The sequence below is a fragment of the Odontesthes bonariensis genome, chromosome 11 (assembly GCF_027942865.1).
Source record: "Odontesthes bonariensis isolate fOdoBon6 chromosome 11, fOdoBon6.hap1, whole genome shotgun sequence".
Classification (NCBI taxonomy): domain Eukaryota; kingdom Metazoa; phylum Chordata; class Actinopteri; order Atheriniformes; family Atherinopsidae; genus Odontesthes; species Odontesthes bonariensis.
In genome coordinates, this window is record NC_134516.1 from 13,470,858 (window position 1) to 13,488,233 (window position 17,376).

A 17,376-nucleotide genomic window follows, 5' to 3' on the forward strand; every position below is an offset into this window, starting at 1 on the left:
AATTTTATTAGAAATTTTGAGTTGTCAGGTGTTCATCCTTTAGTCAGTGCTCACATTTTTTCGCTTGCAAATAAAACATTAACTTTATATTGCATAATTGTTTACTTGGTCTATTACAAGGGGTTTTAATCTTTTTCAGTCTGTCTTGCGTTCGGAGCTAAAGATCGTCTGTTCGTGCACTTACAGCATGTGCATTCGACAGAACACTCACTCCACCTCCTCTACTGTGAATCTTTGTGTGGGTGATATAAACATCACGGCGTGAAGCTCTGTTGGAGTATACACGATCTTTGGTTTGCGTACCGGAAGTTGGCTGCAGGTGCCGCAGGAAGCGCTCAATCCTGCCTTAAGAATAAGCCGACGGAGCTAAAGGATTTTAATTGCAGCAACCTCCCCGACTACTCCAAGAAAGTATACACTACAGATTCTGTAAGATATGCGTTTTGTCTTAGAAATGTAGATAGATTAGATGATTACCTACACACTAACAGTGTTGCAGCGCAAAATGAATATAGCGCTGGAAAGCTACTGCGGCAACTAGCTAGGCGGCTATCTGAATTAGCAAGGATTTGTTAGCATTATTGCTAAGTAAAATTGTCCCTTCGAACACAACAGAGATGTGTCGGGGGTTGGGGGTTTATATGGCGTGTGCCCGCATATCTAGATTAAACATTGTGTTTAAAGGCAAAATCAAATTTTACAAATTGCTAAGCTATATCCCTTTGTGTGAAATGCCGGTTAATAAAGACTCTTTGTGGATAATAACTGCAATAACTGTTATATCTTCTCTGGTGGCACAAACGAATACACGAGTTTTAGCATGTAAATTGATTTATGTTAGCATCTTAATCACTGCGAGTAATGGTTAGGTAATTGAGGAAGGGCCGCTCTGCATCATATTTTCTCGCACAAGGCCAAACTCCACAGGCAAAAATGTAGATGCTGTCTATGCTGAGAAACCGCTCTTTGTGTGTTTAAGATTATTTACTGTTTTTATTAATGCCTCTTGTCTATTTTTTTTCTTTTTTCTTTTTTTTATCAATTTAGCCCTGCTTTTCATGCAGCCAAACAGGGGAAAAAAGCTCCCAAGGGACACCCCAGAAGTAAATTTTACAAATATAAAAATACATGCGCCTCACACATGATAACTGATGATAGGATGATTTTTCTTTCTCGTCTAAGTAGGCAAATGACACGTTGTCTGATGAAATGGGCGCTGACTTGCTTAAATATCCAAAATTTGTGACCGAGTCATCGCCCAAACTTGTGTTTCTGTTAATTTTGGTGGAAGTACAAGGATTAAAAAAAAAAAAAAAAAGAACTTAAGAAGAAAGTATTGATTTTTGCATGCAGTGTTTGTGTGTGAGTGTTTTTCTCTGTCATAAGTTTCCCGTGTGTTTTCAGCTAAAATGAGTGCCCTTGTACCCAACCATCGAAGGACCAAGCCAGGCGGTAAGACTCTGCTGCACTTGAGGAGTATTTGCATGAATTTATAAAGAAAAAATATATCTTACAGCCTCATTACCTGTGATGTGTGTGTGTACTACTTTAAAATATTTAGCATCTCTAACTCTATAAGAACACATGTACTAGTGCTTCATTTCTTACGTTCAACCAACTCCATTTAGCTTATTTCTGTGACAGTTTAAGTGCAAGGCCAAACGTAACATTGCTTCGGGAACATGTTGTTTCTGTGCCAAATGAACAATGAATGCCTGATAACCTGGAGGAGACTTTTTTTTTTTTCGTGCAGCAATAAACGGTATTATCACAACAAATCTAAAACCGACAGTGACGTAAAATATACTGTGAAATATTTAGCCGCAACTTTTTAAGTAGGATTTGCTGATTGAGACCTGCCTTCCTGCAGTGTGTGCGTCCAGGAAACCAAAGCCGCGAAGCAGGTGTAACTCTCAGGTCTTTGCAGGCATAAAGCTGGGGGCTGCTAACAGCGGCGCCACTGGACCGACCTCCCAGATCCCCGGCCTGTCCCAGACCGTCGACGAAACCTCTCCAGTGGAGAGGATCAGTGGACGTCGAGTTGGGATATTTGCGAGTGATTCGGAGTACGTGAAGCTTGCAAAGCAGGGAGGACACAAAGGTAAACTGTCTTCAGCATTGTGCGATTCGCATTTAGAAGATGTGACTAGGAAAAATCGAATGGAAACGGCAAGAGTTGTAAAAACTTACACCGCTTCCCAAAAGAAAATTCAAGTGCTGGCTGGAGGTGACTTTTGCCTGTTTTGAAAAAGGCTCGACGTGCATTGTTGGGAATGGAGATGACTTCTTTTTTTAAAAAAATCTTGTCTGACCCGACAAAAATGAAAGTGATGCGACTTGTCAGCTGCTTGTCTGAGCCAGCAAAACGATAACCTCACGTGACCGAACCTAATCTTTCCAGATGCAATGAAATAACCCAGATGTTCCCAGAGATGGAAGTGATTCCTAAAGAGCTCTCTCCATTTTCTTCTTGTGGATGTCCACCACAGTTGTTGTTGTTGTTTTCTTCTTCTTATCATTATTAGCTAATTATTAGCTTCGAGTCGAGGAGGAAATGTTTGGTTCACACTTCTTTTTGTGGAACTGCTTCAGAGTCGATTCACCTGAAAACGAAAACTCAAAAATCGGAAAGTACGAGAAGTCAGAATTTCTACTCGATGCATCTTGCTGCAGATCTTCGTCTTAAATTTTTGGTAAGAACTCTGCAGTCAGCATCAACATTTTGATGAAGCAGCTTCACTAACTGCTGTTCATTGTATTTAATTCAGTTTCATTTATATGGTGCCAAATAGGGATGTCACGATACCAGACATTTAGTAGTCGATACCTATACCAGTGAAATTCCACGATTCTCGATACCCAATTTGATACCACGGTAAAAAACAAAAACAGAACAATAAATTCCATGTACTTCAACATACTCGTATATTAAAAACATTTGAACATTACAAAAAAAAAAACAGTGGCATTTCGCATTCAAGTAATGAATAGAAATAATTAAAAAAAATTATATTAGCTTGTATATGAAGGAAAAAAAAAAGATCTAATGAAGTCTTATGAAATTATTGTGTTTTTACATGCTTCTCATCATAGAATGCTGTCAGTAGAGAAAATGTGTCATATTTGTGTCTCAGAACCATGATAGTGGGATATTCTATGACTTAGTAATTTGAAAAAATATCTGCTTAGTGCCTATCGTGCATGTGCACTGCTGCTTTAGCTTTCCGTCTTTTGAACACAACTTTGGTCTTAATGTAAGCAGATACATTATTTGATCTATTTCAAAACCGGATAACTCGCGTTGCCACAGAGAAACGAGGAATACTTTGGGAAAGGGTACGTTCTGCTGTTTATTTTGATATATGGTGCATTGTGTAGTGACGAGGACTTCATAACTTATTCAGCCCTCCTTTGCTAAGACTTTTGTTCTGTTTGTTTGTTGTCTTCATAACATGATTATTTCGGTATGTACAGGTACTCTTTGCATAGCTGTTTCTTGTGATATGCGTTTCATATCTATGCGCTGAGTAATTCAAACAAGAGTAATGAGTGTGGAGATGGACGCGCAGAGCTGTATTCATATTGTATTTTTAATTATAACACTTCATCGCATAGACGAGCGGTTACCATCTTTGGATAGGCACACACCCGCTCTTTCACGTGATATGCGTGTTATCTCTCTGCGACGAATACTTCCTGAGCAATTCAACGGAGAACAATGGGTGTGAATTTGCCTGCAAAGTGAACGTTAACATGACTTGAAACTCACTCACCTTGAATTCTTTGAAGTCGTCTGTCTTTGAGGTGCTTTGCTAAATTGGAACAGCTCGTTGGCACTGTTTGCAAATGAGCTGTTTGTATGTTTTGTGAATAGATTCACAAAAATCAATTTTTTATTAATCCCTGATCATCCGCTCAAATGCAAATGCTCTTACTATTTTTCTTTTCGACGAGTCGAGGCGTCGCTGCAGTTCCATCTTCCGTGTTGTTTGGCATTTAACGACACACAAGAACACTTGTAGGTGTATGTGGTGCCCACGTCACGTGCGGAGGAATTGCATCCCTGAGAAAAACGAGCATCGCCACGTTTTTAGAATTGTCGCATCGACTTGGTCCCGAAGTATCGGTTCTCGTGACATCCGTAATGCCAAATCACAACGGATGTCATCTCCAAGCACGTCAGAGATTCGTGCGTAAGATTAGTTATTGTTCCCGACTGTTTTAATATTCGCTCAAAACTAGTAGAAATAACAACTTAATGAAATGAATTATACGATCCAAATCTAATAACACAAAACGTTGTTAAATAAAACAGAAAAATGCCCAAATATTCTCCAAAATGAAGACTGCATGGCACATTATGCTGACAGTAACTCTCTTGTTGTCATGTATTGATGCTCTTCTCAGCATTGAAAATCTGTTTCTTTCAGTGGTTTTTCCCCTCGTCTCCTCCTTCCTGTTTAACTGAAAAACACCAGCCGCTGGGTTGTCTTTCATGTGTCCTCTTTTTATTTATTTATTTTTTTTAAAGGTTCAGGGTTTTAGCTCCGAGTTGTGCTCCCGATGGATGAGTATTTGTGCTTCTAATCGCTGCTGTGGCAGCACTGCAGAAGAATAGCGGCAATTTAGGAAATGGCAGCACAAAAGAGGAGCATTAGGAGTTGTCAATAAAGCCGCCGTAAAGGAAGAATTCCGAACTCGGCTTGTGGTTGAGTAATTGTTTAGCCACTGAGCTGAATTGGCTGCGAGATAAGTGCCACATTGCTCTGCTTTCATTTAGAATATCGTCTCCTCCCGCAGGGCTGTTGAGTCATGAACGTGATGGCGATGACCAACTGAAGACACCCTACAATCCACCCACCTGGTTTGGAAGTGATGAGTCAAAGAGGTATGAACGCTGATTACACACTTGCGATGAGGATTCATCTCCACATGTCGTTGAGTGGTTTGTGTTTAACTAAAAACCTTCTGAAGTTGGTGTTCCTGCACACGCTTTTGCCATTGTTTACAGTTTATCAGCAGAGGCGATTAAAGTGGCGGAAAACTAATCATGACACTAATATTGAGCTTTACCGAAAGAGGATTTGAGATTGAAAATGGTCACCGGACCCAGTTTTCAGCGAACCTTCCGGGCCTGCAGCCAGTGTTTTTCCCCCCAAAAATGTGAGAACCGGTGAGCAGTAATTTCACATGGCATGTCACCGTGGTTTTGTGCTTACAGCGGAAGCAATGCAACGTCTCCCGACAACGAGATGAAGGCGGGCAAGCAGCTTCTGGCTGCGCCGTTTGGCACTGATAACGGTTCATCCTGGGAAAGAGAGACTGATAGATTTACCCATGATAAAGATAAGGTGAATGGACCAAACAAGTCACCCCCCCAACATCCATACCACGCAGACGTCTTCCATCTTTTATAATTATCATTTTTTAACATTTTTATCATCGCCTTTCCTCTTGTTTCCTCCTGGTTTTTGCTCCATTGTCGCATTTGATGTTTGGTTTAATTTTCTGCCGGTGCTTTGTGGGCGAGTGATCATTCTCTGGAAATGCTGAGCCGGGGCTGTAGGTCTGTGCAGTGTTTCTTAAAAGACGTGATTGCAATGACATATTATGGTAGATATGTTATTACATATGGTCACAGAGACATTTACAGAGGTTTGTCTCATCTGAGATGTTCCTGAGCTGCAAGAAATGCTAATTATTTCCAACCATAGTTCTTCAAACCTATCACATGCTACAGTGATGAAGATGAGCTGCCAGAATAAAACTGTCATTTGTAAAGGAATAGCTTGATCATTTCAGAATTTGACCTTCATGTTGTTTTCTGTTGTTTGACTTTGAGGCGATTTTGTTCACGCTTGTCTCGCATCGTTCTCCATCGCATGGCTAATTTCACCTCAGGTTTTCCACCCTCATGTCATTCTTTTTTTTTTTTTTTTCTTTCTTTCTTCTACCCAGAAAATACTTGCCACCAGCTCATTAGTCTGTTTACTTGTTAACTGAGTGCAGCGCTGTGGTTCTGCAGCAAAACGGCGTGTTTGGTAAGATCTCAGGCTGCGCCTCTAAAGGCCCCTCAGATAACAATGAGTCACTTTTCCATCCCGCAGGCGTCCCCCGAGGAGGCTGCCAATGAGATGGAGGGTCTGTCACTAACCAGCAAGTACAAGAGAACGTAAGAATGTCTCGTTTGTCTTTGGGTTTTTAAGTAAACTGATCCATGAAAGTGTTTTAGTTGGGGAGTTTACATTCTGACTGCTGGCTGCTGTCACCTGCACAGGTGCTACGACAAGAAGGCGCCTCCAGTCAGCATGACCAAGCTGCTCAGTCATGGCTACGTGGGGGACAAGAAGAAGTCCCCCAACGATGACGACACCTCAAGTACGAAGTTTAATCGCACGATGCCCCCATCTGTGTTTGAATACTGAAGTAGACGTATCGATTGAGGTTTGCGTGTGCTGTAGATTGAGGTCGGATGGCGAGAATCGCCGGATAGATATTCCCGACGAGATGATCGTTCCGGTCGTCTCGTCCTCGTAAACCTTTGAGAAGACGAAACAAAAGCTGCTCCAGGGAGCTTGTGCGTTTTTGCCTCAGTATTCTTGGGGGATTTTCCTCTTCCTGCACTGTGGAGGTGTGGAAAGTGCCCAGTTTGCAAGAGCCATTGACGCACAACGGCCACACAAAGGGGGAGAAATAACAAGTTATCCTTTAAAGTCTGCTGGAGGAGAGAAGGGAACGTTAGCTGTAAGTAGGGCCGTCTCAGTGAGGGAATTTAGGGATTTTGGATCTGAGAGTGGCCAACTGCTTCATGAATAAGGCATTCACTTCCCAGCCGATTTTTCTACAAGGTCTGTGGCTGAAATTGGCCGGCAGACTGTCAGGGCTTTGACTGGAGGAGGTAATTCTAAGTGCCTGCATCTGAAGGAAGAGGCCGAGGGGGAATAAAAAGGAGAAACTGCACCAAGTGGGGGAAATCAGAGATTGTAGAGCTCCTCCGAGCAGCCAGTCAGTGATTCCTCTCAGTGACTGACATGACACCGAGTCAACGCGCTGAATCGGCTAAAAATGTTGCCGACGCGGTCCGACAGTGCAGACGCTGCATTGCACAGAGAACAGACGAGAGAGGCAGACGTTAACCGACGGCGATTTCCAGCTCGGTGTATAAGAACGCCAGTACAGCGAGACGCTTTTGTTTTTTTTGTGCCTCTGACACTCCTGTGTTTGTTTTTCCAGGTGTGACCTCAGAACAAACCAGCACCATCATGACGGACGACGTGGACGAGCTGGAGTAGTGCGCTCAGGTTCCGGTCCAGAGCAAAGGGGTGGGGGGGGGGGGGTTATTGTAACACTGGTGACACAAACCCACGAACACGCCACTCCAACCCGCCCCCACCTTCTGATTCACTCACATTTATTGTACATCCACTGACTGTTCAGTTTTGTATTAACGTTTTTTTTTTGCAAAGGTACTGCCCTCTCTATTTATTTGCTTTGATCTGTAGAAAAAGATACCTGGTTTTTTTTTTTAGTTTTTTTTTTTAGTTGATGTTTTGGTGCTGGCAGTATTTTCTATTTTTTTTTTTCTTGCGTCATTTTTATTCCGGTTTCCTCGATTTGAAAGACGAGTCGTGCGGCAGGGCCGGAAACTCAACAGTGCTCAGCTGCTTCATGTTTGGCTTTTGGCTGCTGTTGGTTTCCCTCCCTGGTCTTATGAAGATCGAGTTGGAGAAGTTTTAAAGTATTTGTGCTCATGAATTGTGGTTCCAGTGACGTGAAATATTATTTGTTTGGACCAAGGGCTCCTGCTGTGAGAGGTATGTGGGGGTGGGGTGGGGGCGTATCCGTTGATTTGTTGAGATGGCGTGATCACATGAAGTGAACATCGATGGGCCATTGGGACCGTTGGGTTGTTCGGCGAACAAAGGGGCCAAAAAAGAAACAAAGGGGCCAAAAAAACGATTTTTAGCTTGCTGCTCTGCAAAAAGTTGCTACTTGGCTGGTTCAGTTTTACTGTGCAAGCTGCGCTTTTTTTTTTTTTTCTTTTTCTTCAACCGCCAAAATAAAAGTAAACTGAAGCTCAAAACGGACTAAACTAAAGTGAATATCATGAGATGTGCCAAGCTTACCCTTTAATGATAAGTCACTGCATTTCCCCTCAGTTTATAACACGTTTTTATTTTTTTGTTTTTAATGCAACGGCAGAAATGGCTTCTTTCTGCAGACCAACCAGCTAAGAGTTCAGGGTAATTCCTGTGAAGACTTGGGGCGCACACGTTTTTTAAAAAGTGAGTCCGGAACATGCCAACCAAACCGTTTTTTTGTTTTTGTTTTTTTTTACCTATTCGTGCCGTGTTTTCAGTTCTTAGCCATCAGTAGAAGAAGTGAGTGACGTCAGAACTCGTCTCGTGACGCGTGTTGCCGTTACAGCATTTTAGCAAAAGAAAAACTTCCGTTTCAGAAGCTCTTCCTGTATTTCCTATCTTTATGTTTCCTGGAAGAAGAAAAAAAATAGCATAAAATAGTCTTATAAGGTCTAGAATTTAATTGTGAGTCTTGAACATTGTTTTGGCTTCTGAACGAAGGTGGAATGTGGCATCATTCTTCATTAGAAGCACAGAGAGAATGAAATGATTGTTTCGTAAGTGCTCGTAAAGCGGCTCCTAAACAGTCCTTAGTTTGACTGTCGGGCCATTCCTTTGTCATTTCACGGATGTGAGAGTGAAGTCCTAACCCCAGAGGGACGTTCGTGGAGGGAGGAAGATGTTTCGAAAGTGGAAGGATTTCGGGGACGTTCGTCTGGGTAAATCCGGCGAAATTCCCAGCGGATCGCTGAAGATCTGCCGCAGTAACACATTCTCACTTGAAAACAATTTGAAACTTACCAGAGATGTATTAGCTTCAACAGTGTCGTGTGGTTAAATTTTTTTTTTTTTTGTGCAGTATAGTTACTTAGCAGAATTTATCAGTACGTGGTAGAAAAGGTGGTGTCGATTGTGGACGCCGAATTTTACTTTTCAGTACAAGGAACGGCGAATGTATCGCCTTCCGACGTTTGCTTTGAACAACGGGTTTATTTTTACGAACTGTTAAATATTCAGGTTAACTGTGTTCTGTCGCGGTCTCCCCATCCCCTCCCCACCTCCCCAGAGTTCTGTGCGAGTTTGGTGGCGTTATCAGTTCACAGACCTTAAGTGGGAACCTTTAGTGGCTTAACTTTGCAAAAGTTCTGTCGTTTTGTTTTTGCTTTTTAAAATCTCCAAGTGGTGTTAGTTCATGTGAATTGCAGATGTGAGAGGAGACTGAGGAAGGCGGCTGCTCAACAGGATCCCTCGTGTGATTGGTGCGAGGAGAAATCCTCCTGATAATACTCGATGTAAAGACCCTGCTTATGTTGATGACTGCTCACAGACTGTTGTCATTTAAATAAATGGGCATGTGCATGTTACCCGTGTGCTGTTGTTTGTCCAAACAGTTTAAATAAAATTGTGTTTTTCCATTTCTTTGTCATGCTGTTAGTTTAACACTCGGTAATGACGACATAGTTCATCTTCAGCTTCCATCGTCACAGTCAGTTTGGACTCGTTACAAAGAAGAACAACTTGTGTTTCTCAGAAGTTTTTGAAAATGTCCCGATTTTACGTTGTAGTCGAGCGTCTTTAAGGATTCTTTGAATCAAACAGAAAATTAGGGCCTTCCTTTCACATGGTCATACCCCTCCAAAAAGGGGGCATGGTGGTCTTCTATCCCCTCAACCTGAACGCTGCGGGCCCTTTGATTGGCTACATCCCCCACTTGTTCCCAAAAGAAAAAGGACACATACCCTACCTGGAGAAATATTTTAGAAAGGACGAGTTTTGGTTCAAATTAGTTGCGAATACCCAGAAAACTACTTTTTTTTTTATTATTGATGGGCCACATGTTGCACAAGACATCATATAAAGGCACTCAACACATTTGACCCCCATTAGGGTGTAAAGTTTGCCTGCATGATTTTATCACTTGCCCCTTTGCAAAAACAAAAGTCGATTCAGACTCGGTATGGGTGGTCTTTGGGCTTCTTCTGCTCTCCTGTCTTGTAGAACCACAATCTGCCGGAGGAAGTCTGAAGAGCGTGCTTCTCTGAGATCTGAAATGAAAATGGACACGTTCCAATATTCGGTTTGATCAGGATCATATTTGTTCATTTAAAAAGCTTCTATCTGAGAGTATTTGGACATATTTTTTCCCCTTTCTAACTACCTCTCTGGTGCCCGTTTAACAGGAGGTCGGAGTCGACACAGAGGCTGCTGTTGAATTTCCTTCCCCAAAAAAAGTTTTCTTGCAGGATTTTGAGTCTTCGGGCAACTTTTGGTCTAGACTTTTACAAAAGGAAAAAAAAAATACATTTATAATAAGAGGACACCCCTTCTTCTTGTCTTTCGACTTTTCAAGATTTGTTTCCCTCTGTTTTATCATTAAACACCGCAACCATACAATTATTTTGACCATATAACATTTCCCCCCACAGCCTTAAGCTAAATGGGTAATCATAAAAAAATAACCAAGAATGTTTCAAAACAGTCAAAAAGTCATAAAAGTTCAGTAAAAACAGCTGACATATTGATGCTGACAATTAGATGCTCATTACTTTTCCAGGAAAGTCGGAAGTTTAAGCAGTAATCTTGGCACGAATGGGTTTCCATAAAACGAACGTATAACTGTTCAATATTCCACTGGGATTCCCGTGAAGACACTGGGCTGCAGCGGTTTGTGTGGACAGAACACGCGCACACACGCACACAAACGCGCGCACACTCGCTGCACGCTGCATCGTCCTTGCGCGACGTCTGCAGCTGCAACAGCAACGCATGCAGCGGTGCCTGATCGATTCCTTTATTGGAAATCAATCCATAGCCGCATGGTGACGTCACGCCGCTGATCGGCGATAGCGGCTGGGCGGGTTGGTGGGCGGGTGGCTGGGTGCCGCGCGGATGCAAAGCGTGAACGGGTGCGTTTGAACTCCTCTGGATTTAAAACAAAAAGGGGACAAGGGAGGGAAAATAATAATAATACTGCACGAGGAGTGCAAGGACGTGCACGGGACTGTTTTTTTTGTTTGTGACGTCGGCGCATGGGAAATGTAGCTGTCACGGCCGTTTGCAGGAGGAGGCGGATGGATGTGTAACAGGACGGATTGAGCCAGCTGTGGCCTGCTTCTAACGGCAACATCTGGCCGGTGAGTCGCGCTGACAGCCGCTTGGCAGGCGGGCGGAGAGCTGCACCTGTGTGAAACCCCGGCTCGGCTCGAGGGCAGCCGCGCTCCCCGGTCTCCGGTCCGGTGAGTCGGTGTGACCTCGTCCTTGGCTGCAGGATGACGGTTGAGTGATTGTTGTGCGCCGTTGACAGACAGGCTGCATGTGGCAAGTGTTGACGGCTTCCCATTGATCGTCTTAAAGAAAATTTGGAAAAAATGACCGAAAATCATGACATGCTGTCATCTCACCCAGCGCGCACAGCACACATGGAAATGAAATGTATAACCTTTAAGTTAAAACTACTGCAAGGGTGTAAATGGAGATACAAGTAATTGCATGTCTCATTAAAGGGTTGAATCACTCTAGATATCCTCATATTACAACAGGAGATTAAAAATATGCACAAGGGAAAGCGCCATCATCTCATTATTGAGCCTCTGTGAATTCTGTGAATGAGGGTGCCACAAAGAAGCACGATTACCCTCTGAGCCTCCATGAAGGGACTGGATGAGTAGGGTACTGAAACCATAAGGTCAGTAGCCTATGAGTCCCTGCAGGGATGCTCAAAGCGTGAAAAACAGTTTGGTCCCTGTATACAGGAATTTTCTGCTCATTAAACCTCCTCCCTATCCACGTCCTAACCATCTTGTAGTTGTTCTGCAGGGTCAGAAAGGGCGCCTCAGCAGCCAGCTCTGGACTATAGCGGAGAGGTGGAGGAGATGGAGGAGGGCGACGGGGAAGGGGAAGGGCCTGTAGCGTTCAGAGAGGGGCCGAGTGGTCACGGCCTCCTGCCGGACTCCAGCAACACCACCACAACCAACCTCCTGGCTTCTGTCAAAGAGCAGGTAGGTGGCTGGAGATGCTGCAGTCACATCCGTGCTGGTGGGAGAGCTTGTTTTTCTTCCATTTTTCCAAAAGGCTCCACTCTCACTCATTGACTTACTGCATGATTTGAACACTTTATCTTTACACTGCTGGCTGTGTCTCTGCTCCAGAACGTAAGTCATCCCATGCAGGATTAGAATTGTCCGAAGATCTCAAAGACCACAAACACTTGTCTCATTGAAGAAACTTAAGTAACTTCTGTATTGCATCTCTCGATGGAAATTACATTGAAATGACAAACACATGTTCTTTTTTGCATCCGTAATCACTTTAAGTTCATGCTGTTTCTCTTTGACAGCATTTGATATCCCACACAGGTTGATTTGTGTCCCTCTATAGTAGTTTTAGTTCCATTTAGGCTTCTTTCGTTCTCTTTTGTGTCTTGGGTGTCTTTTTGCTATGATTTTGCTCCTATTTGATCGTTAAATGTTTTTCCTCTGATCGTTTTCCTTCTCTATGGCCATTTTGCATCCTATTTAGCTTGTTTTGTTTGTCTTTGTACTAATTTTGTGTCTAACCGGAGCCATTTTGCATCCCACTACATTAAGTCTGTAATTTTCTAGATTCTATCCTATTTCCTGTTTTAGGATATTTTACTTCCCTTTGTGGTCAATTGTTTTTCTCTCTACGATTGTTTAGCCTTACTGTAATGCAATTTTCTTTCTTTCTTTCATTCCATCCTACGTCGCTGTTTTGTGTCATTTACTTCTCTTTGTAACTTTGGATCCAACTGAGTATGTTTTGTTTCTCTTTGAGATCCTCTGTAAGATTCTTTAGCCTTCCTTTGTGGTCATTGTGCTTCTCGTTTTGGTCATTTAGCATCGGTCTGGAGCTGTTTGGTCATTTTTTGGTGTAATTTAGCTTTGAGGACTCCTTGAGGTAATTTTGCTTCTCTTCCTGGCTATTTCGTTCATTGATATGGTCATTAAGAATTACTCTGAGGTCATTTTGTTTGTTTTTGTGTCATCTACTTCGCTGATGTCATTTTGCATCCCCGTTGTTCTATTGTCATTTTGTCTTGCATTGACAATGACTTCTACCCCTATTTGGTTGTCTTGTTTGTCTTTATGTTATATTCTTAGTTAGTTTTGTTTTCTTTTGTTGTTGTTGCGTGGCAATTTAGCTTCTTTCTGTAGCCATTTTGCATCCCTTTAAGGTTTCTTTCTGAGGCCATTCAAATTTCAGGCAGAGGTCCTCCACTCTTGCGGTCATGCCTCTGCTCACAGGATGAATTGAGTCTGCGAGTAACCCAAATTTTTCCGGGTATATCCAGAAAATCATGTCAAGATGAGACTAAAATGTTTCTGCCTGAATTTGCGTAAGGTGTGACAAGTTCAGACAGTTATTTCGGTTTTAATGACGGAAAACGTGATGCATGAATTGTCCTCTGTTTTTATGCCATAAACTTTTTTTTAACATCCCTGAAAAACATGGATTCTGAAAGAGAAGAAAAAAAGAGAGACACATGTGAGCACAGCCTCCATCTGTCTCCCTTCCCTGCTGTTGTTTTAATGCTGATTTCTCTCCCGACAGCATGACAGTCTCTCTGTTGTCCTCTTCTTAATTATACCTGGACAGTGGCCATGTTCTCAACTCAGTCCCTGGGTGTGCAACTTGGAATTAGGCTCACTGCTATTTAAAGGCTTATGATGTCCAAGAAAAGAGAATCAGCTCCTACTTTAAATTTGCAGTTTCTATGGAGCTGCAGATTGTGTCCAAATCTCAGCTGATGAAAAAGTTAAGGAAAAGGCTCTTTGGCTGCTTCGATGATGTCGCTTTGGTTTTCAAAGATCAGCCACGTCACCACTCAGTCATATTCAACGCGATTTCATTACCGCTGCGTCATTTTCCCACACATGCACAGTGCTGCAGCTGTAACACACGTATGTTGGATTGATGGTTGCTTCATTCCCACAGTAGCTTTACTGCAGTGCCTGCAAGTTAGAACTGAAATAGATCTGTTTGAGAATCAGTTTGAGCGTAGTACTTTTTCTCAAACGTCTACAGTCACAGAAAGCTCTGAGGAAGAAATTGTTTTGTTTCTGCTCATACGTCTAAAATGTGTTCTTGAGTTCAGAGGCAAAGGTGTGTGGCAGCAATACAGAACTTGTTACCATGCGTGGTTGTGGGTATGTACCAGTCGATTCTGGTGAGAGGTTGAAATATGATCCATTAAGGCGGATGTAGGGTAAATGATCCATGTGCTGAAGGGTTAAGTCAAGGGCAGCTCTGTATGTTCTGATTCACTGGTGGGGAGTTAAATGGATTTTTTTTCTCTGTGGGGCAGTTCATAGACTCATGGTATGGTCTCATTGTGGTGGCGTGAGAGTCAGTCAAGGTGCTTGAGGTCATTAGGGCTGTGACTAATGTGGTAAGTTTAAACGGTGGTGATCTTTTTTTTCTCCCATGTGATGGAAGTTAAACAGAAAAAGAGTGCACCTTTGTGGGGTCTTTGGTTGCGTCGCATACTGAAGGAGGACCAGAAACCTTGATAAAACAGCAAAAAACGTTGGTAATACAGTGAATTTGTGGAACCGGGTTAGCTGTTTTTACCCAGACACAACACTGGCAACCTGAAGGAAGACAGCCAACCCGGCCACGCAGCCAAGAATTGAGCACAGTCAACACTGCCATCCTCTTCTGGTAAAGGGAAGAGCCTCACCAAAGTGTGTAGCAGCTTTTGTGTGGAAGGACCGACTGCCTTATTTAGTCACAAAGAGTCTTTTTATCTCAGCAGCTCACATAAACGAATTTCATCTGCTCCCATCCACTGCTGTTTAGTTCAACACAATGCTTTTGTGTTTGTTAGCTTGGAAAAACTTGAACTCCAGAGGGAGCTTTGTGTGGCGATGCAGCGTCTCTCCTGGCAACTCGTTGCGAAAGTGCTGAGTGTGTGTGTGCACAGGTGAAGTAAACATTACGTTTTCCTTGACCTGATACCAGTTATGTTGTTACCGTAGTGCGATTAAACCCTAAAACAACACTGACAGCAAGAAAAAAATAAAAATAAACGTAGATAAGTGATATTTTCAGCTGCTTCCATCACGTTTTGCTAATCTTGCGCGCTCTGGTTCTTCCGGTCACTTTCAAGGATGGGCAGTGTTCATGGAAAAGTGACCAAGTGTGTGAATGACTGAATGTCGCCGCTTAAACAGATCGATGAGTCGGTTAATGTTCAGATCTCATGTGTGAAAAGGTCTTAATGACAATTCTTGTATCAGAAATTTCCTGATTGAGTGAATGACCTATAAGTGTCTAAGTAGCAGCCACAAGAAAGGGCTTGAATTTCAGTAGTTTTTTCTCTATATATATCTCCTCAAACATAGGAAACACTGGACCATCTTTGTGATACAAAATGATAGTTCCAGTCCACAGTTCATTTCAGTTGCAACATTCAATGCAACACTCGATTATTTTCATTCAGTTGTACAAATTGGGATTCAGTATGGCGAGTGTGAGCAGACTGTGACAACAATGCATTTCCCTTTTCTGGCTCATTTCCCCCTTTTTCTGCTGTACCAATCTTGATAATGATGTAACATTTTATGTTATATTTATATAACAAAGCATTAACGACGCATTGACCAAAGTACTTGATGCGCTTTTTGTAAAATATTTTTCCTACGAGGTTGGGAAAGTACTTTAGTACTTTGGAAAAGACTATAAGAGGCCTTTTTTCTTTTTTTACTATTTAAATGTACTCGGTGAGTAAAGCAAATGGAGTGGTAATTCCGTGCGACTGACTCATATGTGGCATACATTATGTACAGTGTAGGTGGGTCACTCTGACACTGGTAGTGAAAGATGCAGCTTTTTTTGTAGTGATGTAGTGATTTCAGGATGCAAGACATAGAGATGCATAGAATCCTTTCAAGGTGAATTAGAATCAGATTGAACCGTGAGGCCAGTAAAGACTTACACCTCGAGTTGAGAGTATTCCAAAGCTATGGCTCGAGCCAAGAGGGAGATTGATATTAGGTGTTATAATGGCTTTAAATGAAAATAAATCATCCTTTAATATTGTGATTTGCGGATTGGGAAAGACTTGTCACGATCTGCATCTTAAGTTTAGTCACGTTTGTGTTTTTGTCTTGCCATTTCCTCACTTTCCTCAATCTCTCTTCTGGCCAGTCGTCAGCTCAACTCACTTCACCTGTGTTTCTTCCATCAGCTGCCTTCACTCACTAATCACCCTCCTCTGCATTTAAACTCCCGCTTGTGATTCATTCATTGTCCGATCCTCACCGTCACACCTCATGTTTCCTAGTTCTTTTTTTTCAGCGTGTCCCGTTCAGATCTGTTTGTTCATCGGTTTTTGTTTGAGCAGTTTTTGTTGTTTGGTTTTCCGGCTCAGCTGCGTTTTTGTATTACAGTTGTTTTGGAATAAATACAGTTTTACTTTTAGTCTGCATTTTTGGTCCTCCTTCTTTGCTTCCACCTCCAAAAGCGTGACAAGACTCATTTGAAACTTTTTTTTTTTTTTAAGCTTCGACATGGGTTGTTTTTCTGGGAAAAATATTTTTTTTATTATTTTACTGGAGCATTCATGCTCTTAGCAGGATGGCAGTAACGGAAACCCACCTGGTGACATAAATCACAGGCACAGTCTAAACGCTGAAGTTACTGGAGAGCAGACATTTCATCCCGTAGCTTGACTCACACTGTTGAGCGCTCTGTGACCGGAAAACATAATCTAGTTGCTTTACTCCTCTCCGTGTTGGAATGCAGGCAACAGTGCTTCTGAAGCGTCAAATCTACCGCCTGCAGTTCCTCCACAGAAATGTCAAATTGGATGTGCTAAATGGAGCGCATCAGTTATTGCCTTCCATTGTGTTTAGGGCCTGATGCTTTTCCACTTTGCTCTCATTTAGCCCATTAAAAGTAAAAGAATGATGGATGTGAGCTGGGAAATGCCGAATGTGGCAAACCTGAAACCCACGAAGGTTTGGGCACACCGTTCGATTTTGACGCTTCGTCTGCAGACATTGTGAGATTGATGTGATGTTGAGACAACAGCCTGCAGCAAAGTTGCTGCAAAATGAAAGATGAGATCAATGTGATGGCTGTCTGCACTATTCTGTGAAGGCACAAAAGGATGAAGAATGAAATATGTCCTACAATGTTGTCATAATATACGTGTCTATCACAGCAAAGCACTGCATTCAGATTTTGTGCTGGCTTGGACTGAACATTCGTACTATATTTAGTAGCTTTGAAAAGCAAGTATATATCTCCCATTGCAAAACATTGTGATACA

General features: G+C 42.4%; 2 protein-coding genes across 6 annotated transcripts in view; both read left to right on the forward strand.

Moving 5' to 3' along the window:
- The first annotated feature begins 302 nt into the window (after positions 1 to 302).
- c11h7orf57 (chromosome 11 C7orf57 homolog) lies at positions 303 to 9,496 on the forward strand. Its single transcript, XM_075477632.1, has 8 exons — positions 303 to 429; positions 1,405 to 1,452; positions 1,928 to 2,101; positions 4,801 to 4,888; positions 5,222 to 5,351; positions 6,108 to 6,172; positions 6,278 to 6,378; positions 7,234 to 9,496. Exons 2-8 carry the CDS (start codon positions 1,410 to 1,412, stop codon positions 7,290 to 7,292), a joined length of 660 nt encoding a protein of 219 aa, XP_075333747.1. The 5' UTR covers positions 303 to 429; positions 1,405 to 1,409; the 3' UTR covers positions 7,293 to 9,496.
- Positions 9,497 to 10,868: 1,372 nt separating this feature from the next.
- The window catches only part of LOC142391667 (plakophilin-4-like), a 45,678-nt gene continuing 39,170 nt past the window's right edge, over positions 10,869 to 17,376 (forward strand). For 2 of the 5 annotated variants that reach the window (XM_075477633.1, XM_075477635.1), the window contains exons 1-2: positions 10,869 to 11,215; positions 11,898 to 12,079. In XM_075477633.1, the coding sequence (XP_075333748.1) occupies positions 11,954 to 12,079 (126 nt within the window). In that variant the 5' untranslated portion in view covers positions 10,869 to 11,215; positions 11,898 to 11,953. The other 3 variants (XM_075477634.1, XM_075477636.1, XM_075477637.1) reach the window with 3 other exon arrangements.